The sequence below is a fragment of the Myxine glutinosa genome, chromosome 1 (assembly GCF_964187855.1).
Source record: "Myxine glutinosa chromosome 1, kmMyxGlut1.1, whole genome shotgun sequence".
NCBI lineage: Eukaryota > Metazoa > Chordata > Myxini > Myxiniformes > Myxinidae > Myxine > Myxine glutinosa.
This window is the reverse complement of record NC_136261.1, coordinates 45,174,557-45,198,599: the sequence shown is the minus strand read 5'-3', so window position 1 is coordinate 45,198,599 and position 24,043 is coordinate 45,174,557. Positions and strand designations below refer to the sequence as shown.

The 24,043-nt window shown below is 43.7% G+C and overlaps 2 protein-coding genes across 5 annotated transcripts in view; one reads left to right on the top strand and one right to left on the bottom strand.

The window, feature by feature from the left end:
• AGL (amylo-alpha-1,6-glucosidase and 4-alpha-glucanotransferase) overlaps positions 1-9,197 on the bottom strand; it is a 123,372-nt gene extending 114,175 nt beyond the window's left edge. Inside the window, 1 exon segment of the mRNA XM_078771155.1 lies at positions 9,059-9,197. The gene's annotated coding sequence lies outside the window, so the exon portion shown is untranslated.
• YJU2B (YJU2 splicing factor homolog B) overlaps positions 8,896-24,043 on the top strand; it is a 34,696-nt gene continuing 19,548 nt past the window's right edge. Inside the window, exons 1-4 of one of the 4 annotated variants that reach the window (XM_078771156.1) lie at positions 8,896-9,138; positions 9,315-9,464; positions 9,599-9,643; positions 21,834-21,887. In XM_078771156.1, the coding sequence (XP_078627282.1) occupies positions 9,641-9,643; positions 21,834-21,887 (57 nt within the window). In that variant the 5' untranslated portion in view covers positions 8,896-9,138; positions 9,315-9,464; positions 9,599-9,640. Of the gene's footprint in view, positions 9,139-9,249; positions 9,477-9,598; positions 9,644-21,833; positions 21,888-22,047; positions 22,079-24,043 lie in introns of those variants that run through there. The other 3 variants (XM_078771157.1, XM_068110605.2, XM_068110612.2) reach the window with 3 other exon arrangements.

The window sequence follows — 24,043 nt, the reverse complement described above, 5'->3', positions numbered from 1 at the left end:
CCCGCCTCTGGAACAAACTCCCTCACTCTCTTCAATCCCACTCCTCCCTCCATGTCTTTAAAACGGCTGTTCACCACCATCTCTTATCTTCCCCAATCCAAAACCTTGATCTTTTCTACCCCCGCTAATTTCACCCCAAATCCACTTTTTTGAGGTGACTTTTGACTTCTTTCCTGGAAGTCCTTGGTGTCCTTGCGTTTTATACCTATCCTGCCTCCCCCCAGGCCCTCTCCCTCCAAAAACATCTCCCGATGTCCCTGCTCTCAAATGTTGTTTGTGTGCTTCCTCCCCTTCTCTCCCCATCTTGTCGACCGCTCCCCTTTTTATATACTTTGTTTGCTTGTTTGTTTGATTTGTTTGTTTGATAAATGTTAGCTCTTTCACGAGCCTCGACCCTGTATACAAAAAAAAAAGAAAAAAAAGCTTGCAACTCTTCGCTATGGACACCGACCGGGGACCTTTAACATCCACCAACTAACTCTGGCAGACAGGACTCCCACTTAAATGTCCATCCATAGACAGTACATCCATTGATGCCTCGCCCTACCTGCAAGACATCAATATCACAGTTTGTACCTGGACCAAAAGTTGAACGCAGACTAGACAGCTCAAAGGCTGATACCTCTAGGGCCTAGGCCATCCTCTCATCCTCTTTTTCCTCCTCCTCACTCTCTCTCTTTTCAAGTACATATCACAACACATACATGGGTTGGATTTGAAATGCAATGGACAACAACAGCATAAGCGGCTCTACTGGCAGGACTGACACTGGCAGATCTATTTATATCCTGCTAATGAGGGGCATGGGATGAAGTCCCAGCTTGGAATTCCTGAAATGAATAAATTAATTCCATCAGGCTCCACTGAGGCACAAAAACTACATGATTTTGTTGGACACAATTATCACTCACCAAGTGGGAAAGGGAAAGCACTATATATTGTGATGGCCGAGCATCTTCCATGATGGTCGCTCGACCCACGGGGATGGGATGAAAAGCTGACGTCCGCCGGGTTAATTTGGCATGATAAGCAAACAACGTATTGCTTGCACTCAGGGGTCATGAGACGCAGAGAAAGAGACAAGAACGACAGAGGCAGAGAGAAACCTGCTCCCTGCACGAAGCTTGCACACACAGTTTGGGTCTTCATTCGGGTCCTTCCTCATGGCAACTTGTGTGTCTCCCATGTCACGCTCACTGCGCACCACATAACCATGCAGGACTGGGCAGGAATCGGATTTTTTTCGGTTCGGGGATTTTTCCACATGCTAGTCAAATCCGCAGCTGCCGTTACCAACTCATTAAAGCTAAGTTTGCCATTTCTGTAATATCTTCGTCCAGGTGTTGCTGATATATCCCATTCAATACTCCATGTTCAATATTACCTTATTTCTGCTGTATTTGTTGAATTATTTGTTCGTCTTGTTCAAGGCCTAATTTATCCGCTCCTCAGATGGCAACTATGAAAATTATGTCCCTTTAGTCTACGTATTCCTCGGTTTGATTCTTTTCCCCCCAAATATTTTATTTCTACCTATGGTGTTGACAAACCTCCCGGTCAATGTCTCCTGCTCTTCCTCTGCTAGAATTGGTTCATCTGATCACATGCTTTTGAGAATCAGCATATCTCAGGCATTTCTCAGAGACCTGCCTCAAGCCCCACGAGTCTGGCAATTTGCTCAGGCAGACCGACAGGGAATGCAAGCAGCCATCTCACTTCAGGACTCGTCTCGTATATCTACTGCACCTGATATGAACTCATCCGAGGATTTCTTCCACAGAAACCTGCTCTCTTTTATGCACAGATCGATCCCATCTCGTCTTCAGTTATCCTACCCTTCTTCACGCCCATGGTACACTGAATCCTGTGGCAAGGCAGTTGCTCTGAAGCAACGTGTCTTTTCTTCCTGGTAGGGAAATTCAGATCATTCCATAAAGTCGACAACAAGTGTGTCCACTCTCAGAAGAGCCAGAAAACATTTGTCCAACCTCAAGAATTAACTTTCAAACTTGTTTCCCTCCTCTAAAACCTGGTGGCACCTTGTTAGGTCTGTCTCTGGAGTGTGCTGCCCCTCCATCCCTTCCCTTTTTTATCCAAATTCACTCATGAGAAGGCTGAATGACTGAATGACTCACTCATATCCGAATGCATATTCATATCTTCACTAAAATCGAATCGAATCAAATCGTCCTTGTCAGACACCCAACCAGTCCAACAAGTTTCGTCCAAATCTGACCATAACTTTTTGAGATATCCTGCTATGTATCGTTTTGGGCCCTATCTCCCAATGGTAAAGAATCACATAAAAAATTAAATAATTCTCATATCCGAATCGATATTCATATCTTCACCAAAATCGAATCGATTAGACCTTGTCACACACACACCCTCTCCACAAAGTTTCGTCCAAATCCATCCACAACTTTTTGAGATATCCTGCTATGTATCGTTTTTGTGGCGGAGGTAAAAATCGATGCAGGTTGCTATGATTCATTCAGTCGAATTAAATATTAAATCAGTAAAAGTTTATAATTGAAAAAGCTGGACTTCCACAAGTCGGGAGGGAGAGCCGACGTTTCGGCGAAAATCCACTCCCCTTTTTCACTTCAGGATGTCTTCTTCTTCTTCTTCACTTCTTCTCATCTTCTCTTTTCTCTCCATTTCACTTCAACATCTGCTGCGAACATGGCGAATGGATTCTCGCCGAAACATCGGCTCTACCGATTTGTACGTCCAGCTTTTTCAATTATAAACTTTTACTGAATACCATAAAAACTTAAATAAACAAACTTACAAGTCCAATGCATGTATTCATATCAAATCTATGTCAGTACCGGTACTTTATCTCGAATAACAATAAAACTATTGCATACCGCACCTTTCCTATGCCATCTCCAGGCATTGCAAAACGTCATTGTCGGGCACCGAAGGGTGCTCGGCAATGACGCACGCTGAAAGGGAGTACTCAGTTTTCACTCTGGTTGTTTGTTTGTTTGTTGTACACCGCTCCTTTCCTATGCCATCTCCAGGCACTGCAAAACGTCATTGCCGGGCACCGAAGGGGGCTCGGCAGTGACGCACGCTGAAAGGGAGTACCGTACTCAGTTTTCACTCTGGTTGTTTGTTGTACACCGCTCCTTTCCTATGCCATCTCCAGGCGCTGCAAAACGTCATTGTCGGGCACCGAAGGGGGCTCGGCAGTGACGCACACTGAAAGGGAGTACCGTACTCAGTTTTCACTCTGGTTGTTTGTTGTACACCGCTCCTTTCCTATGTCATCTCCAGGCGCTGCAAAACGTCATTGTCGGGCTCGGCAGTGACGAGCTCGGCAGTGACGCATGGTGAAAGGGAGTACTCAGTTTTCACTCTGGTTGTTTTCTTGTTTGTTTTCTTGGTTGTCCGGGTGATATTTGTTTGTTTCCCTCCCCCCCATCGGTGTTTTGTGAATTTAAGTTCTTTCCTTCGCTGTATTGCTTATTTCTTAGATTTTCACTTCTCCCCCTAACTTCCCCGAACATCGACCACTTGTCTAACGTTTTAAATACCGTCTGGCAAATACCGTAATTAATCGTGTTCTGCTCCTCGTGTGCGGCCTTGTACCCCCCTCGGTGTTTGTTAACTTAAGTCCCCTACTTCGTGCTTTGCTTGGCTCTTAGATTTTTCCCTTCTACCCCGAACATAACACTCTTTGTCTGACATTTTAAATTCCCCCCCCCCCCCCCCCCCAAAAAAAAAACCAAAAAAATAAATAAATAACCAAAAACATTTCTTTTCCTTTCTCCACGTGTGCTGTTGTCTCATCCTGTACTTCTGTCCAGGTGTGCTGTTCGCCCCGCCCCCATTATCTCCTTGCCATCCACCTTTTGCCCTGTTCACGTGACCCGTGGTGGTCCCTCTCGGCCCTCCCTCCGTTGGAATTTTTTGCATTTAAGATTGTTCACGGTTCTGTTTAAATATTATTTAAATATGTTTAAACTTTCCCCTTCAGTGTTTTATTCAGTGGTATATTACAACACGCTGTTTTTCTTCATATTTAAAAGGCTTCTTTCAATTTCCTCTCCAACTCATTCCACTTCAAAAAAAATAAATTCAATCCCTTATAACTCTAAATCACTGCATGCTCTAAATTCACATTCATTCCATCCCTCCTCCATCGTTCTTAATCGGATTGCTGACTTGAAAATCACAATAAACCCAATTTGTTATCAATGTTCGTCTTTCATTAATCATCCACTTTCTAAACTCCCCTCTTGCCCCTCCCCTCCAAATCCCCCCCCCTTGTCCCTACACTCCTAAACTCCCCCCTTGCCCATCCACTCCTAAACTCCCCCCTTGCCCCTCCACTCCTAAACTCCCCCCTTGCCCTTCCACTCCTGAACTCCCCCCTTGCCCCTCCCCTCCAAATCCCCCCCCTTGCCCCTACGCTCCTAAACTCCCTGCTTGCTCCTCCACTCCTAAACCCCCCCTTGCCCCTCCCCTCCTAAACTCCCCCCGCACTCCTCCCCTTCAAAACTCCACCCCAACCCCTCCCATACCATTCCTCTCCAATTCTCCCTCCCCCCTCCTCCTCCTCAAAGCTGCCTCCTCCCCTTCTACTTTCCTCTGCCCCCCCTCAAACAACCCCTCACTGTGCCTCATCCCTTCACCACCAAACCTTTCATCCTCCTCATCCTTCCCTTTCTTGGAACTCTTCTGTAATCTCTGACACACTATCAACTGCTCTCCCTACCTCCCCCTCTCATCCTTCATCTTACCCTACTCCTCCCCTCCCCTGTCCTGTACCCGATGCTCCCCCTCTATCTTCTTTAACGGTATGGACCTCAAACATCCGGGGCCTTCGCTCAAACCTGACTGATCTCTCCATACAGGTTGCTTCGGACAATCCAGACTTGATCTGCTTAACAGAGACTTTCCTCCTTCAAGATGTCTCTGATTCCTTAATATCTCCTCCTGGTTACTCCCTCCTCCGGTATGATAGACCTGAGCCTCGTCCTGGTGGTGGGGTGGCTATCTTTATCAAAAACTCTATTTCTCACTCGCCCTGCACTGCCCTCTCTCCACCTCACCCCCAGGAGTACCTCTGGCTAAGGCTTCCTCTCTGCTCCCATCTTTTGTTCATATGTGTTCTGTACCGTCCTCCAAACAGTGATGACTCCATTTACATTTCACTGTCTGACAATATGGACCAACTTCTATCCACTCATCCCAACTCTCTCTTCCTCATATGTGGCGACTTCAACTGTCATCATGCCAGCTGGCTGGGTGTGGGTTCATCTCTCACCAGCCATGGCTCCTCAGCAAAGGACTTCTGCGACTCACTGGGATTGACACAATCTGTCAATTTCCCGACTCGGATCTCAGCCAATGGTGTATCTTCTCTTCTAGACTTGGTTATGACAAACTTCCCTGCTAATGTCTGTGCTCTTCTTCTGCCCCAATCTGTTCTTCTGATCATGTGCTTGTTAAAGTGGACATCTCTCTGGCCATTCTCAGAGAGCCTCCTCAGCACCAACAAGTCTGGCATTTCACTCAGGCTGACTGGCACAGTCTGCAAGCAGCCATCAATCATCTGGACTGGTCTCCCATCTCTACTGCATCTGCCATCAATTCTTCCTGGGAATTCTTCCAAAGCAAACTGCTCTCGCTCATGCACAGATTTATCCCATCTCGTCTTCAGTTGTCTTACTCTTCCTCCCATCCATGGTACACTGAATCTTGTGGTGAGGCAGTTGCCCTGAAACAACTTGCCTTTGCCTCTTGGAAGGCTAATCCACCTGAAGGCAATCTCAGTTCCTTCCACCAAGCTCGGAACAAGTGTGTGTGTCTACCCACATGAGTGCCAGGAAGCACTATCTCTCCACACTCAAGAATGAACTCTCAAACCTGTCTCCTTCCTCCAAATCCTGGTGGCGTCTGGTCAAATCCGTTTCTGGTGTTTGTTCCCCCTCCATCCCCTCCCTTACCTCAAATGGCTACACAGTTGACACCGCACGTGACTAAGCCGAATGCCTCAACTCTGTGTTTGCCTCAAAATCCTGTGTCCCAAACCCATCTCTCTCTGTTCCCACCTTACCCAGTCGAACCCAACTGCTCCTGGACTCTGTGTCCTTCTCTCCTGACAAGAAGGACACAGAGTCCAAACATTGATGACTTCCCTCCACATCTGAAAATAAACCTTATGGTATGCACTAACTATGTTTAAAATTTCATGCTTCTCTCATAAAATGCACAATTTTTGTGTTTATCTGCTGCACTACACCATCTGTTTTCTTTCCCCATCCAAAACCTTGATCTTTTCTACCCCCACCAATTCACCCCAGATCCACCTTGTTTGGAAGTCCAACTTCTTTCCTGGAAGTCCCGGCAGTGTCCATATGTTTTATACCTCTCCCACCCCTCCCCACCCCCTTCCTATGCCTCCACCCCCCCCCCCCAAAGCCCTCTCCCTCCCACTGATCTCTCGATGTCCCTGCTCTCAGATGTTGTGTTTGTGTTCCTCCCACTCTCGCCCCATCTTGTCTACCCCTCCCCATGTTTTATGTGTCGGTTTGTCTTTCTGTGTGATTAATGTTAGCTCTTTCACGAGCCTCGATCTTGTATAAAAAATATATATAAAAAAATCAGCCATCCTTTGAGTTCGGAAGCTGAAATTTCGGCACAATAGTGAGCAAGTACTTTGTCAAAAAGAGTATTTTTTGCTTTTTGATTAATCAATTAATTGATTAGTTATTTAATTATTAGCAATTAATTAAGTACTTAGATATTTCCTTCTCTTCTGGGCATTATCTCAGGCACCTTTTGAGTGAGGAAGCTGATATTTGGACATGCAAATGACCAGGTGATTTGGCTGCAAAGGCTATTTTTGATTTATGAATTAATCAATTAATCAATTAATCGATTAATTAATTATTTAATTATTCGATTATGACTAAAAAAAAATTTTTTTTTTTAAAGTTACAGATTCTGATGAAATGGTGGTGGTTTATGTGTTCTATGACCGAATTGATTAATAATTAATTTTTTAATGATTATTATTTATTTATTTTCATTATTAATCATTTCTTTATTTTCTTTCTCATTTGGCCAATATCTCAGGCACCTTTTGAGCTCGGAAGCTAATATTTGGACATGACAGTGACCAAGTGATGTGGCTATCAAGGATATTTTTGATTTATTGATTAATCATTTAATCGATTAATTATTTATTGATTAATCAATCAATTAATTATTTTTTATTAATGACTTGTTTAATTAAATTTCTAAAAGATACATCTTCGGATGAAGCACCAGTGGTTTACTTATGCTATTAGCCAATTGATTAAGAAAATATTTTGTGATAATCTTTTATTGATTTTAATTATACAATTAATCAATCAATTATTGTACACCTCTCCCTCCCAATGCAGCCTCTATGAGCTGCACTGCGGTATTGCCAGGCGCCGGAGGCGCCCCGGCAATGCCGCGCTGTAGGATATTTAATTAATTGGCATGGGGGCGGTGTACTTTGAATGTATCTTTACTTGTTTTCTTTCTTGTTTTCTTTCTTTCTTTCTTTCTTTCTTCTTTGTCCAGACGATATCTCAGCCATCCTTTGAGCTAGGAAGCTGAAATTTGGGCACAACCGTGAGCAAGTCCTTTGTCAAAAATCGTATTTTTTGTTTTTTGATTAATCAATTAATTGAAGAGTTATTGAATTATTAGCGATTAATTAAGTAATTATTTAATTAATTAAATTTCCTTTCTCTTCTGACCATTAACTCAGGCACCTTTTGAGTTAGGAAACTGATATTTGGACATGCCAATGACCAGGTGATTTGGCTGCAAAGGCTATTTTTGATTTATTAATTTATCAATGAATCAATTAATGATTAATCGACTAATTATATAATTATTGGATTAATGACTAAAAAATTTTTTTTTTTTTAAGTTACAGATTCTGATGAAATGGTGGTGGTTTATATGTTCTATGACCGAATTTATTAGTAATTTAATTTTTTAATGATTATTTATTTATTTTCATTATTAATCATTTATTTATTTTCTTTCTCATTTGACCAATATCTCAGGCACCTTTTGAGTTAGGAAGCTAATATTTGGACATGACAGTGACCAAGTGATGTGGCTATCAAGGATATTTTTGATTTATTGATTAATCATTTCATCGATTAATTATTTATTGATGACTTATTTAATTACTTTTTTTTTAAATACATCTTCGGATGAAGCACTTGTGGTTTAGTTATGTTATTAGCCAATATTGATTAAGAAAATATTTTGTGATAATCTTTATTTTAATTATACAATTAATCAATCAATTATTGTACACCTCTCCCTCCCAATGCAGTCTCTATGAGCTGCACTGCGGTATTTGCCGGGCGCCTGCAATGCCGCGCTGCAGGATATTTAATTATTTGGTATGGGGGCGATGTACTTTGAATGTATCTGTACTTGTTGAACGTTCTTTTTGCTATATTCATTCTCTGTACACTGTATATTATCCTCCTTCACGGAGCTACATTTGCTCAATCATTGAAATCATATTTTCCCACGATTTCACACAATCGCAAAAGCAGCGGTATAGCGGGCGGTGTATTCATCCGTGGTTTACAAAGGTTGTATCGCAATGTACTGTTAGCTCGGCGAATGCCTTCTTCCTCCTATAGCAAATCACGTTTCGCTGAATTTATTTTACACAACACGACATACATAACGTATTTTATATCTGAGGAAGATTTGTAAAACCAGGCATAAGTACATTTTCCAAACACTTACTTTTCAAGCAATCATTTACACACTTCCTCTCTTTAAAATTTACATTTACGTTTATAAAAAATATTATTATTCAAAGGAGACAAGTTGGTTTTGAAGAGATCAAATTACCTTTTCCCTTTAATCACACTTCACATGTCTGTACTATACACTGCCTTCTTGTTATATTACACATGTAGCCTGTTGATTATAATCGTTCACACTCACTCGTCAAATGCAATTGACGTGCAAGAAGCAGAGGAAAATCCGGTTCAAAACAGTGAAAAATGAGGAAGATTTGCAAACGAACCTGCGCACAAGGTCAAACCTCCTGTCGTCCCGTCCGCGGCTCCGACCTCCTCCGACCCGCGTCGAGCGACTCACGAAAACGCAAGCATTTCATTAATTATTCTCGCGACGTTTGTTTTGCTCCTCATCCGATATCAAACACCTCATCCGGTCTCCTCCTTTCGTTATTTTATTCTCCCCCCTCTGGCGACGCTTCGGTTCCGGAAACCGCATACAGTAGGAAACATACATTGCGATTTTTTTTTTGATTTCCTCAGAGGTTTTCCACGTCGGTGGATTGAAGGTTTAAACGTCACCTTCGGGTGACGTGATGGTCGCTTGAAGGGGTCAAAGGGCACGGTGGGTGGGTGCTCTGTTTGCGGCCTGTGCGCGCTTCAACTTGGTGCTCGGAATTTAAACCTCCCAAGGTGATGTTAAAGGTGACGGTCCACCTGGATTGTTGTTACATTTACAACCGATACAAACCTTTTTGCACACTACCTGGATTGATTCGTTTCTCTAATTTAAGTTTTGTTTTGTCTTGTCTTTGATGAAATTCTAGACCCCTGGGGATACCAAGTGAAGTTCCAGCCAAGAGCACACGATGGTAATGATATTGATATTCCACTGGAATGTTTTTCCAATTTGATTTCGTACTTTTCCAGGTGCTGTCGTGTTGTTGTTCCTACCTGATGGTTCCCCTTTTCTGGGCCGTACTCACTTGCTTCTATCGATGACGAGATCGATTTTGTACTATCCAAGTAGAAGTTAAATGCACATGGATTTTGTGAATTGAAACATTATTACTGCAAGGAATACACGAAAGTTGGATGCAGGAGGAGGCCGTTTGGCCCACCATGCCTGTGCTGTGTCAACACCACGTTCATTCGTTCCATCTTGATAGGTTTCAAAAAGCTGCATTTGTAATAGTACCCGACTGCAAAGCCGCAATGAGCCGGCGAAGCCAAAGCCTCTTGTCACTATTTTACCCATCACTATGGCATCAGTAGGTTAGGTAGTTGGTAGTAGGTAGGTGTAGTAGGTACCGTACCTGGTAAGACTTTGTAAAAGAGAAGAGCAGACAGTCCTCCCCAATACCTGCATACAATAAATGTCACAAGAAGCTTCAGGAAGTAACTATACGATGTGCTAGCTTAGGGCCTATTTTAAGAAATTTTAACTGGGCTTAACATACGTTTTCACAGTATGTGTGTCGTCTTCTAACTTCAGTCGCTGTCAGGGCTGGTTCTCTCCGGGCACTGCGGCTTCCTCCACCAGAAGAAGTTAGCTTGCAGTAAGATCAGTGCCGACAGATCAGACGATAGCGCCGTTTCAAAGGCAATGTGTGACTGTCGTTAATCAAACCGTGTCGATGGTGCTGATTGGCTGGCCTAAGCTGATCGCTGATTGGTCAGCTCACAAAATTTTGCAAATTAAGACCTAAAATGACACCATTTGCATTCTGGATGAGATTAAAATTGATAAAATTTACTTCTTGATTAATTTGGTGAATTCCGTCTCAACTTCGGATATTTCTGGCCATGATAAACTATCCCCTACGGCCGCGAGATTTCTAAAAAAGAATTCTTCGTCAATTATAGAATATTTGACGCCGTTTTCAGCCTCCGAAACGCGTAATAAGCTTTTTTGAAATATTTTTTCAAATGCTCGAATCTCATTGGTTCCGGTGTTTGGTGACGATTTTCGTTGAAGATAACCAGGCCCGTACGGGCCGAGGTTGGTCTTAAAGTATTTTAATTACAAATTAGAGGTGCATAAGATTGTGAATCAAACAAAGACGGGTGAAACAAACTCCTATTGAACCTTTTTCAATTTGTTATGCATACTTCCGCATCCGCAAGATGGCGGCCTCCATTGAGCGATTTGGTGCGTCACAGCTTCGGAATTCTCAAGCCAAGGGATCCAGCATAATCTGGTTTTCAACATAATACGTACGCGTTTATTCACAACACCGGCTTCGCCGGCTACTACTAGCAACGGTACCCGCCCTATGGCATGGGCGGGGCTTCATTTGGGAAGCCCAAATGAAAAGGCAAAATTTCAGAAATTGAAGGCTTTTTTATTTTAAACGATTCATATAAACATCCGTTGAATCATATCACGTGCAAATCATCAAAATCTAAACAGTACATGGCGCCCATTTTGAAAAAAGATTGAATTCTGCAAAACGGAAGCGGCCACTACACGTCTTTCTCAGTCGCACGTTTATGTGTGAAGAGTGCGCGCCGAATCTGTAACACGGAAGCGGCCGCTACACCTGTTTCTCAGTCGCTTTGCACACGCTGCCGTGTTACTTCGGAGCCACACGTTTATACAGGAAGACTTCGTCAGGAGTCGATCTACTCTCTCCTGGTACGTAGAATAAACAGTATTTGTAGAATTTCAACAAAAGCCACATCGCTGTTCATATCGGTAAATATTATTCCATCGTGTTTGGAAAAATTGGAAAAATAATATACTAGCCTATTTTACTCCCAGGGGTCCCAGGAATACCCACCCAAAATATCGTTGCGATCGGTTGAGCCGTTTTTGCGGTACCTTCGAACGGACGGACGGACATTTGGTGAATTATAGTATGATGGGTCCATAGGGCTGGCAGGATGGCCGAGAGGTACGCCCTCTCACCTCTAAGCTATCTATTACCTGGGTTTGAATCCTGACCAAGGTAATAAACTGTCATCCCAGTGTTTCGCAGGTAGGGTGATTCATCAATGTGTGTGCCGTCCCTCGGATGGACGTTAAACTGGCGTCCGCTGGTGTTAGTTGGCGATCGTTAAAGAGCCCATGGTGTCCTCCGTGAAGAGTTTGCGAGCTATCGCCGACACCGTTTCTAAATTCCAAAATCCTGCCCTAACCAACGGAGGGCATTGCATCAGCAGCACAGCTGCGCCCTCAGTCAATGATGCTACTGCGCAGCCTTGTCCTGCATACGAACAAATAAGAAGAAGACTTCAGTCCATATTAAACAAGGAGTTTTAACTTTTTATACCTGGAAGGCTTCATAACATTGTGCAGGACAGATGTTCAACCTCACCTAGACTATTCTAAACAGGTGTGTAGGCCCTACCTTGTATCGGTCATTTGGAGTATGAAGAGCGACTCCAGAGGCTGAATCTGTATACACTCAAGCAAAGACTTTTGAGAGAAACTGATTGAGTGTACAAGCTTTAGGACAAGGAAGGTGAAAGTACAGTCTCTGTGAACAGTTCTTTTCAACTAGCAAGCTCCAGGTCCGTCCGAGGCAATTCGTTAAACCTCTAAGATGAGGTCAAGACTGTAGGTCAGACTGATCTTTTACAGGCAGAGTGTCGTGAATTGCTTGAATGAGTTACCGGATGATGTAGGAGTAGTGTCAGCCACTTAGTTTAACTACCTCTGGAATCGATCTAGACCAGGGGTGTCGAACCTTTGTTCCGTAAGGGGCCACATTGCTATTTTTGCCTCACATAGTGGGCTGGTGAGCAAATTTCGAAAAGATCAAGCATTCGATCCCATACAATAACAAACAACAACATGCATTTTAAGGCCATTTTCCCTGCAAGAACGGAGGTTAGCCTTGCAGTCCCCATGACAATCTTTTCCATTTTGCCCTATTTTCTGCATCTCCCCTTGTTAACCCCCTTGCCCGCATTTCTTCTTCCACCATCTTTAGCCAAGTCTTTCTTGGTCTTCCCCGTCCTCTACTTCCTTCCACATTCATTTCCATCACTCTTCTCAACCAGTCACTTTCATCCTTCCTCAACACATGACCAAACCATCTCAAACTGTTCCTCTTCACAGCATCCATCACAGGCTCTATTCCCATCATCTTTCGCAACGCTCTATTCCAATCATCTTCCTCTCTCATCTTTTCGCTCTATTCCCATCATCTTCCTCTCTCTCAACGATACTCCACACATCCACCGAACCATTCGCATTTCCACCCTTTCCAGCCTTCGTTGCTGCTCAACGTATTTATGGGAGCGAGACATTACCCATGTCTCGCTCCCATAAATCATAACACTTCTCACACATGCAGCATACACCTTTCCCTTCAGCTTCAACGACACTCCCCTCATTGTCAGCACGCCACTCAGTTCCCGAAACTTCTTCCATGCACATCTCACTCTAGCAACCGTTGCCGAGTCTGATCCACCTTCTCCATTCAGCATGTCTCCTAGGTAACAAAATGTTTTCACACCTTCCAGCTTCATGCCGTCTCCAAGATCCAACTCAACATTTCCTCCATCTGCAGCTCGCTCTGTGCACACCTTACACTTGAATGTAGCTGCCACACTGGTTAATGACCCTCTCAAACCACTACATTTTTGATGAACCCACTCAGCGCACATTGTACGTTGAATGGAATTCACTCCGACACCCTTCCTGCACACAGCACACGACCACTTCCCAGTTCTTTCCACCTCACCACATGCTTTACCACTTGCCATCACCTTGGTTTTTCCGATAATCACCTTCAGACCTTTTGTCTCCATACATTCCTTCCACTTGTTCATATTCTCCTTCACTCCATCCATACTTTCTGCAATCAACACCAGATCATCTGCATACAACAACTCCCACGGTAAACCCTCCTTTACGTTCTGAGCCAGCACCTCCATCATAGCTACAAATAGTAGTGGACTTAGTACTGACCCCTGATGCACTCCCACCTTCACCTCAAACTCACCACTGTTCCCGTCCTTCGTCCTTACAGCTGTGCGCGCTCTTTTGTACATTGCCATCACGACTCTGATCAACCATTCCTCCACTCCTAACTTCCTCAATGCCCATGTCACGACTTCACGTGGAACCCTATCGAATGCTTTCTCCAGATCAACAAACCCAAGAAACAACTTCTTCCTCTTCTCCATGTACTTCTCCTGCAACTGCCTCACAATAAAAAAGCGCGTCTGTCGTTCCTCTTCCTGGCATAAATCCAAACTGCATTTCGTCAGTCTTCACTTTCTTCCTTATCCTCCTCGCCAACACCCTTTCCAATACCTTCATTCCATGCTCCAATAACTTTATCGCTCGATACGAGCCACAGTCCAGAGGGTCACCTTTAATAATAATAATAATACATTTATTTTATATAGCGCTTTTCAAGAAGCCCAAAGGCGCTTTGACAGTGTACAAAAAAACAAGTGCAAAAAGACAAAAATCAATAGGTAAATAATCAAAGCAAAAGGAAGGATAAGGAGAAGAGATAGTCAGGGGTTAAATGCTGTGGGTTAAATGTTGAATGCAGTGTTGAACAGGTGGGTCTTGAGTGATGTTTTGAATGTGGTGAGTGAGGAGGAGTCTCTGATGGTGTGAGGTAGTGAGTTCCAGAGGGTGGGAGCAGCGATGGAGAAGGCCCTGTCCCCCCAGGATCTGAATTTGGTCCGCATGGGGGGGGGGGGGTCAGGAGGTTGGTACCAGCAGAGCGGAGGTTGCGGGTGGGAGTGTGTCTGGAGAGGAGGTCAGTAAGGTAGGATGGGGCCAGTTTATGGAGGGCTTTGTAGGTCAAGAGGAGGATTTTGTACTGGATTCTCTGGGGGATGGGGAGCCAGTGAAGCTTGTAAAGGACGGTGGTGATGTGGTCACGGGTCCGGGAATGGGTGAGTAGACGGGCAGCGGAGTTCTGAATGTATTGGAGTTTATTGGTGATTATTGAGGGCGTACCAAAGAGGAGGCTGTTGCACCTTTCCCCTTGTATCGAGGGACGAGGGTACTCGGTTCCCAATCCACTGGAATGCGGCCTTCTTTCACCACCAGATTGCAGATCTCTGTCATTCTCTTCACACCCCAATTTCTCGCTGCCTTCAATATATCTCCCACAACTCCCGTCGGCCCTCCCGCTTTTCTACTCTTCATTACTTTTATCACTTCCTCAACTTCCTTCTCGGTTATCTTCTCTGCCAGTCCTAAAACTGGGTTACTCTCTATGTTGCCATCCCATTCGTTCTCTGCATTCAACAGTATTTCCATATATCTCTTCCATCTTCCTTTAATTCCACGTGGGTCCACAACGATTTGTCCCACTTCATCCTTCAAGCAACTCACTCCCATCACATCACACCTCTCTTTCGCTATCTGCTTTGCAATCCTGAATACCGCTCTCTGACCCTCTTCCAAATCCATGCGTTCCCTGAACATTTTCCGACATGCCTCCTGCGCCTTTGCTACCTCTTTCTTTGCAGCCTTCTTGGCTGCCTTATAACTTTCATGCTCTGCCTTTTCTGCCCCCATACCCTTCGCCTTCTGCCACTCCTTGAACTTCTTCCTCTTCTCGTCAATCTTCTTTCCAACTTCATCCCACCACCATGTTTCCGAGTTCCTCGGTGGTCCTTTTGTCCATCCACATACCTCACCAACGGCTCCCAACAGTCTATCTTTCATTGACATCCAACCACTTTCAAGCTCAACCACATCATCCTCTACCATACTCAGCCTCTCTTTTAATGCCTCCCTCACTGTCACCTCTTTCAACCTCCACACCTTCATTCTCGGTTGGTACTTAACCCGCCGAGCTCTCCTCGCACCTTTCACCCTTATGTCGTAGACAACCAAATGGTGCTGTGAAACAGCCTCCTCCCCCGGGATCACCTTTGTGTCCCGGATGTGCCCCCTATCTCGCCTACGCACCAGCAGGTAGTCAACGGTTGTCGTCGACCCACCTGACGTGTATGTAACAAGCTTATTATCCTCTTTCTGGAACTGAGTATTACAAATCAACAAATCAGCTCCATCAGCAAACTCTAAAATCCTTTCACCTTCTCCATTCCTCACACCATATCCGTAACCCCCATGAACTCCCTCAAAACTGTCCACACTCCTTCCCACATGTCCATTTAGGTCTCCTCCTCCCACAACAACTTCCTCATATTTCACGTTTTCCATCAGCTTCTCTATCGCACACCAGAACTTGTCCTTCTCTTCATCGCTCCGACCAACCTGCGGAGCATATCCCGAGATGACGTTCATCAAGAACTTTCCAATCATCATTTTCACCATCATCAACCTTTCACTCACTCTCGTCACACTCACCACACTGTCTACAAACTCCTCAGATAACAGGACACCAACACTATTCACACCTTCTGGGCACCCTTGCCACACAAACTTGTATTTCTGTCCCTCCCTACCCTTCACCATTCTCACACCACTTCCCTTCCATCTCGTCTCCTGCACACAACATATGTCCACTCTTCTTCTGACCAATACTTCCACCACTTCTCCTGATCTCCCTGTCATTGTCCCTACATTCCATGTCCCAAACCTCAGAAACCGATCTCCACGTCGGGCATCAGACGTTTCGTCATAAATGGAGTGATTTCCACCCTTGCTTCGATCGGGTTCCCCACCTTGAGTTTTGACGAGAGGGAGTGGGGTCCCCCACGGGGTACTTCGGGCTGTACCCTGCCCATATTTAGTTGTAATTGTCATGGTTCTCTTTTTGAGGCAATGTTTTTGTGGCCAGATGCCCTTCCTGACGCCAACCCTTTTAGTCGCCTCTTGACTCAGCCTGTCATCCTTCCGAGGTCGGCAAATTGAGTACCAGTTCACTGGTAATTCCCTGTGTGTCGCAAGAGGTGACTAACAGGGTTGGCGGCAGGAAGGGCATCCGGCCGTAAAACATTGCTTCAAAAAAAGGGGACCACGGTGCCCAAAAGAGGCCAACCCCCGCACTGCGGGGAAAATGGCCTCTAAAGGTGGTTCTTACGACACGCAGGGATACGGTGTACCTATTCTAAACCGGGGTACACACCAGGTATTCGATCCCATAAAAAAGTACTATTTATTTTAAAAAACAACTAATGTGCATTTTTGTGAACACATTTCAAATGAGAAGACTAACTTATTACCTTACTTTCTAATCACTATATTAAACTGATTTGGTGATACATCTGGCATTGGGTTTGCTTGCAGCAGTAATCAGTGTCTGCCCACACTATTAATGTGGTGTTGCGGAGTATTCCGGATAAATGTCCGTCTGTCAAAAGTTCTGATTTTATTTTGACATTTTTAATGCTTGAGAAAAGTTGTCCGCAGCAGTATGTGCTGCCAAACAAGGCAATGAATCAAAGGCACATTTTGATAGATTAGGATAAGATCTAAAGGAACATATTGTCTATAATTGTCTATATGTTCGATATATTCTATATATTCTATATGTCTATATATTCTAAAGGAATATTGTCTATATGTTCCCCCAAGGTTCAGTTCTTGGCCCCCTCCTCTTCATCCTTTACCTGTCCCCCCTCGGTCACTTAATCCGCCGTCATGGTCTCCAATTCCACTGCTTCGCCGATGACATCCAGCTTTTCATCTCCACCAAGTCCATCTCCACCGCCACCCACTCTATCCTGACAAACTGCATCACTGAAATAAAATCCTGGCTTCAAATCAACTTCCTCAAACTTAACTGTGATAAATCTGAAATAATCATCATTGGCCCAAAAACGCTCACCAAGTCCACCCATAACTTTGCCCTCAACATCGACGGTTTCCCAGTGTCCACCTCCCCTCACATCCGGAATCTTGGCATCATCTTTGACCAAACCCTCTCCTTCGACAAATACACTAAACAGATCACAAAGACAGCCTTCTTTCACCTGAAAAACATCGCCCGTCTCCGTCCATCCCTCTCCTCCGTGGCTGCAGAAACCCTCATCCATGCCTTCATCACTTCCCGTCTGGACTACTGCAATAGCCTCCTTTATGGTTCACCCTCAACAATCACCAATAAACTCCAATACATTCAGAACTCCGCTGCCCGTCTACTCACCCATTCCCGGACCCGTGACCACATCACCCCCGTCCTTTACAAGCTTCACTGGCTCCCCATCTCCCAGAGAATCCAGTACAAAATCCTCCTCTTGACCTACAAAGCCCTCCATAACCTGGCCCCATCCTACCTGGCTGACCTCCTCTCCAGACACACTCCCACCCGCAACCTCCGCTCTGCTGGTACCAACCTCCTAACCCCCCCCCCCCCCCCCCCCCCCCCATCCGGACCAAATTTAGATCCTGGGGGGACAGGACCTTCTCCATCGCTGCTCCCACCCTCTGGAACTCGCTACCTCACACCATCAGAGACTCCTCCTCACTCACCACATTCAAAACATCACTCAGGACCCACCTGTTCAACACTGCATTCAACATTTAACCCACAGCATCTAACCCCTGACTATCTCCTCTCCTTCTCCCTCCTTTGTGCTTTGAATATTTCCCTATTGATTCTTCTTTTTTTGCAATTGTTTTTATGTTTTGCTATGCATTATGTTTTGCACTCTGTCGAAGCGTCGTTGGGCTTCCTGAAAAGCGCTATATAAAATAAATGCATTATTATTATTATTATTATTATAAAACGCCAGAAGATCATGCTCTGCGAAAGCTATCTTCGTGTCATCGCCATTTTGGATCGAAACTAGTTCCAGTTGGAACGTGTCAGGAGCATCAGTGGCATCAGTTCCAAATGGATCTGCAAACGGCTTCAGTTCGTCACAGTGCTCTCTGAAATCTGCAAATCTTTCTTGGAAATTATCTCTCAAGCTGCTGATCAGCTCAAAATACAATTCATGGATTACTGTCTTAGCACACCTTGTTTATCGCATTGTGAAATGGCCAACTTTCTTCGTAATCAACTCTAACTTCTGAATAAAAGTTTAGACATGCTCACATGTTTTGTTTAGGCATGCCAATGAAGATGGCTGAAGTAAATGACATCATCATGGTCCAATCCTACCTCTGTACGAAAGTCTTTGAACTGTCTGTGATTGAGCCCCTTGAACCATGTGAAATTGACCATATAAACGACCTTTTCCATTACATGCTTCATCTCCAGGGTCTTAGCGCATTCAGTATCAATTTGAAGACAATTGAAGACTCGACATTCAGTGTCAATTTGAAGACAATTGAAGACTCGACATTCAGTATCGATTTGAAGACCAATGAAGACTCGACATTCAGTATCAATTTGAAGACGAATGACGACTCAACATTGAGTATCAATTTGAAGACTAATGAAGACTCGACATTCAGTATCAATTTGAAGACTAATGAAGACTCGACATTCAGTATCAATTTGAAGACTAATGAAGACTCGACATTCAGTATCAATTTGAAGACTAATGAAGACTCGACATTCAGTATCAATTTGAAGACTAATGAAGACTCGACATTCAGTATCAATTTGAAGACTAATGAAGACTCGACATTCAGTATCAATTTGAAGACCAATGAAGACTCGACATTCAGTATCAATTCTCCTTTTCTTGCTTGTGTAATCATGGGTGTTGCCATCTTTGTTTTGATAAGTAACCTATTGTAGGTGGCTACAGCTACGGAGCTACAAAAGGGGAGACGCAACGAGAACAAAAGGGTGAACAGAGTCAAGCGAGAGATTATTTAATGTGTTGCGCGACCAACCAGATCAATTATGTAGCCTAGAAATGACACGTGCAATGACGGTGACTGGCAGCAATAGAATGCCGAAATCAAATGACTGTGTCATATCGCATGATGCTTCTCTCTGCCCTCTTGGTGCCTCACTGTCTGGGCTTTAGAAACCACGTTTGATTTAGTTTTTGGGGTTTTTTATTTTTACTTATATATGCGGATGTGCAGTCAAACACGTTTAGTTAATGAAAATGCTTTTTCTACTGTGAACTCGTATTTTAATTTGTATACTCGACAGCAAATCAGCAAAAGTTATGAAAGGTTGGCGGGATGGAAACCTTTTATACAGGGTGGACCAAAAAAATGTTCCCAATTTCAAAATTCAATAAACACTAAATGAACTCGGCTACGAGTGTGAAACAAGAACCATATAATCGAGGGATCTTTCAAATTTATTTCCATCAATACCGATTTTCAAAATGTCTTCCATCATTATGAGCAATTGTTACGGATTCGTCACTTCCGTCGTTGTGGTTTTCATCCACTGTAAACATTTTTAGTTCCATGTGCTATTCTTGGTATAGTTTGAGTGAAATGGAAATAACTGTTTTCAAAAGGGAAAAATTTGTGTTTTAAAAGAAAAACGAAAATGGATCGGGAGAAACCAGAAGAGAAGAAGAGGAAGCGAAGAGTGGAGCAAGTGAGGTCAGGAAGACGAGCCGAGCGGCTTTGAGGTCTCAAGCAGACGCTGGCGAACGTGGGTCACGAGCGAAGATTGGTTTTCCCGGGAAAGGGATTCCTGTGACAGAGTCGTGATCGCTGTGACATAAACCTGCGTGACGGGTTTTGCGGTTGATTCCGAAGAGAATCGTTGTTGGAGAGCAGGTACGCCTCCATTACGGGCCCGTCCGCCATTTCGCCTCGCTCTAGCCTTTTCACCTCGCTCCAGCCATTTCACCACGCCCAGCCGTTAGCCTGGTTTGCGTGTGTAACATGGATTTCGATTGGGAATTTGTGGTTCTCCGTTTGGGTGCCGCTGAGCGTTCATACCAGCGTCATTGTCTGGTGAAACGAGGGTGTGTATTCCCAGTCGCCTTTTGGGTGCACCTTTGCCTGACCGAGGTCGGCCCAACACCCCCCTCCCCTCACCCCCCCCCCCCCCCCCCCAGCGGCTTGTCGGCAGCGTTGACTGTCAGCCGCTCGGGATTCTGGTCTCGATACGACTTTTTTCCTTGTGATCACCGGTGCGTGGATCGACGTTGGCCTGGTGCCGGGACAGTGACTTTGGGAATGCTTCCTTTCGCTCACGTGGAGCACCATGAGTTATTGAGTAAGAAACTGGTGGTACCATCATAGGAATTATATGGTATTTTTGTTGTGCAATTGAAACATATTGTACTTGTGCTGTTATTATTGTGCAATACTAATACAATACTTGTTTTTTTCGTAACAACTGATTGGTGTGGTTTCACCATTGGTCATTGGCACACATAATAGCACTTCTTTCTGCCGTGACTCCTTTCGGGGCTCGGAGGTACACCGTGACCAGTGTTTGGGGAGGAGCACGTAACACAATACAGTTCATGAATATATGCCCAAGATAAATATCGCACGGTGTCCTTTGCGTACAGTAGCCCAGCTTTTCCTGGCACCGGAGCCAAATTCCAAATTTCTGTCCTGACTCCCTGTCGAAGTGGCGACCCATCCAGGATTGTAACCCCAGCCAAGAAACTGCTTCAGCAGCACCGACACTCAGCATAGAGCAAGGTGCATGAATCTCTTTATTTGAATGTATCTGCTGATCCTTACATTAGAGGACTTTGAACCTATAATTGAAGACGCATGCAGTTAGAGAAATACCCTCAAAGCAGGGAGAGAGTTTGGATCCTTCCATACCAACCAAGATGGCTTTCATAGCAACCAAGACATAATGTTAATTTCAACAAGAACAGCTTCTTAGAGATTTGTAGGTTATGCTGGTTTCAAGAATGTTAAATTTGAAGGTGCCTCATGGTTCCTTGTTTCAATTGTAGGTGTTGCTGCTTAAAAGTCTTTGTAGTTGCTCTGAATGTTTATTACATTTGTTGATTTGCTCCATTATTTACCAACACTGTCTCAGGTTGATATAGGACCTTTTACATGTATTATAGGGAGGACAAGAATATTAGGATAAAGTAGACAATGTTCCGCAGTGTGTGGGATTTCAACCTGTGATCCAAGCGTTATGTGATGAGGTAACAATGCCAAACAGGTAAATCATAAAAGGTCGTATATTTTGTTTTATATAAGCGATCAAGACGACCAATAGTGCACTTCACTTATCAGGTTCATTTAAATTGGTTTCAGCACCAGCTTATGGAAAGGGGAAAATTGGATTTATAACATTGCGTTGTGCATTGTGTGTTTGACAGGGTGAACGAAAGGGAACGAATAAGTACTATCCACCAGACTTCGACCCAGCTAAGGTAAGTAGTGATGAGATGGTTTAGGACATATTACTACTCTTCCTATTTTTTTTATTTTTTGTTTTTACTTTTTTGTAGTTTTCTTTCATATTTTCAAGCAAAAGGTTTTTGCTAACTAGAAATGAAGGTGGGAATTTGTCTGGTGGATAGTACTGAATAAGTACTATCCACCAGACTTTGACCCAGCTAAGGTAAGTGATGTTGAGATGGTTTAGGACATATTACTACTCTTCCTATTTTATTTTATTTTTTTTATCACTTTTTTGTAGTTTTCTTTCATATTTTCAAGCAAAAGGTTTTTGCTAACTTTGCTGTTTTTAATGAGACAGATATTAGTTTTGATTTTGATACTCTAGCTTGTTTATTATTATTAATTGTGTTGATTTGTATACACGGAGATTAAAGGATTTTTTTTTACCTTCACCACCAAAGGTGGATGGAGGTTGTATTTTCACCCCTGTCTGTCTGTCTGTTTGTGAGCACGATGTCTCAAAAAGTTGTGGACTTATTAGGACCAAACTTGGTGGGCAGGTTGTTTGTGTGTGACACTAACGAATCTTTTCGATTTTGTTGAAGATCTGAATCCAGATCCAAGAATTTTTAAAGTGATTTTTCACCCTTGAGAGATGGCTCCAAAAACGATATATATAGGATGATATTTTAAAAAGTTGTGAACGAGTTATGACAAAATTAGGTGGGTGAGTTTGTTAGGTGACAAGAACAAGCCGATTACATTTTGGTTCAGGTCGAAATCCATATCCAGTCTATCAGTGGGATGCAAAACATAAACTATTCAGCCTGGTGGAGGTGTGTGCTTTACCAAGTGCTGTTCTAGTTAGCTCACCTGGAACGAAGTTCAGGGGAGCTTATGCAATGGCTCGTCGTCAGTCTGTCAGTCCGTCGGTCCGTAAACACTTGAAACATCTTCTCCGAAACCGCTGAAGGGATTTCGACCAGATTTGGCACAAATGATATTTCTTGTGTTGTGACTAAAGTTTGTTCACGGCATTAAAAAAAAAATCAGGGTCTAAGTGGTCCACCGGGCATCAAAGTGGATCCAGGTTTGACCTCCCAAAATAGAAATTTGCTTTTATCTCTGAAACTACACACACTATTTCGATGAAACTTAACCACAACCTTCATCACTCGTGATGTACTAACGTTTGTTCACGGCATTAAAAAAAATCTGCCCATTTGGGTATCTACGGGGGGGGGTTTGCCCCCAAAATAGGTATTTGCTTTCCTCTCAGAAACTACACATGCAATTCTGATGAAACTTGACCACAACCTTCATCATCTGTGATGTACCAATGTTTGTTCAAGGCATTGGAAAAAATTGGGGTCTGAGGAGGTACACGGGGTGCGAGGGGTGGGGGTCACCCCCAAAATAGGTATTTTTTTTGTTTGTTTGTTTGTTTAAAGTCTTATGATTGTTAGTATGATTATACATGCTGCCCTGTATTTTGGAAACCATTGAAATTGATTTAAAATACCTTTAGTCAGTGCAGTATACTGTTTATTCTACCAGGTGAGCGCCAGGGGTATTGCCCCTATGTTTGTTATCATGCAATGTTGCCAACAGCAACTGAGATTACATGTGCTTAAAAATATGAAACTAAGGAAGGCAACTTCCTTAGCTCTGGCCAATATAGCTATTCTTAGATGTTAAATTATTGTTGTACACCGCACCTTTCCTATGCCATCTCCAGGCATTGCAAATCGTCATTGCTGGGCACCGAAGGGGGCTCGGCAGTGACGCACGCTGAAAGGGAGTACTCGGTTTTCACTCTGTTTGTTTGTTTTCTTTCTTGTTTGTTTTCTTTCTTGTTTTCTTGTTTGTTTGTCCGGACGATATCTCAGCCATCCCTTTTTTTTTTTTTTTTTGTATACTGAATCGAGGCTCGTGAAAGAGCTGACATTTATTTCACAAACAAATCGACCAGACAAACAAAATATATAAAAAGAGGGAGCTGAAGACAAGAGAAGGGGAAGCACACAAACACTTGAGGGCACACAACATTTAAGAGCAGGGAGATGTGTGGGAGGGAGAGGGCTTGGGGGGAGGGGGGTGGCACAAGTATCAAACACAAGGACACCAAGGACTTCCAGGACAGAAGTTGGTATTTCAAAAAAGTCGAATTGAGGTGAAATTAGCG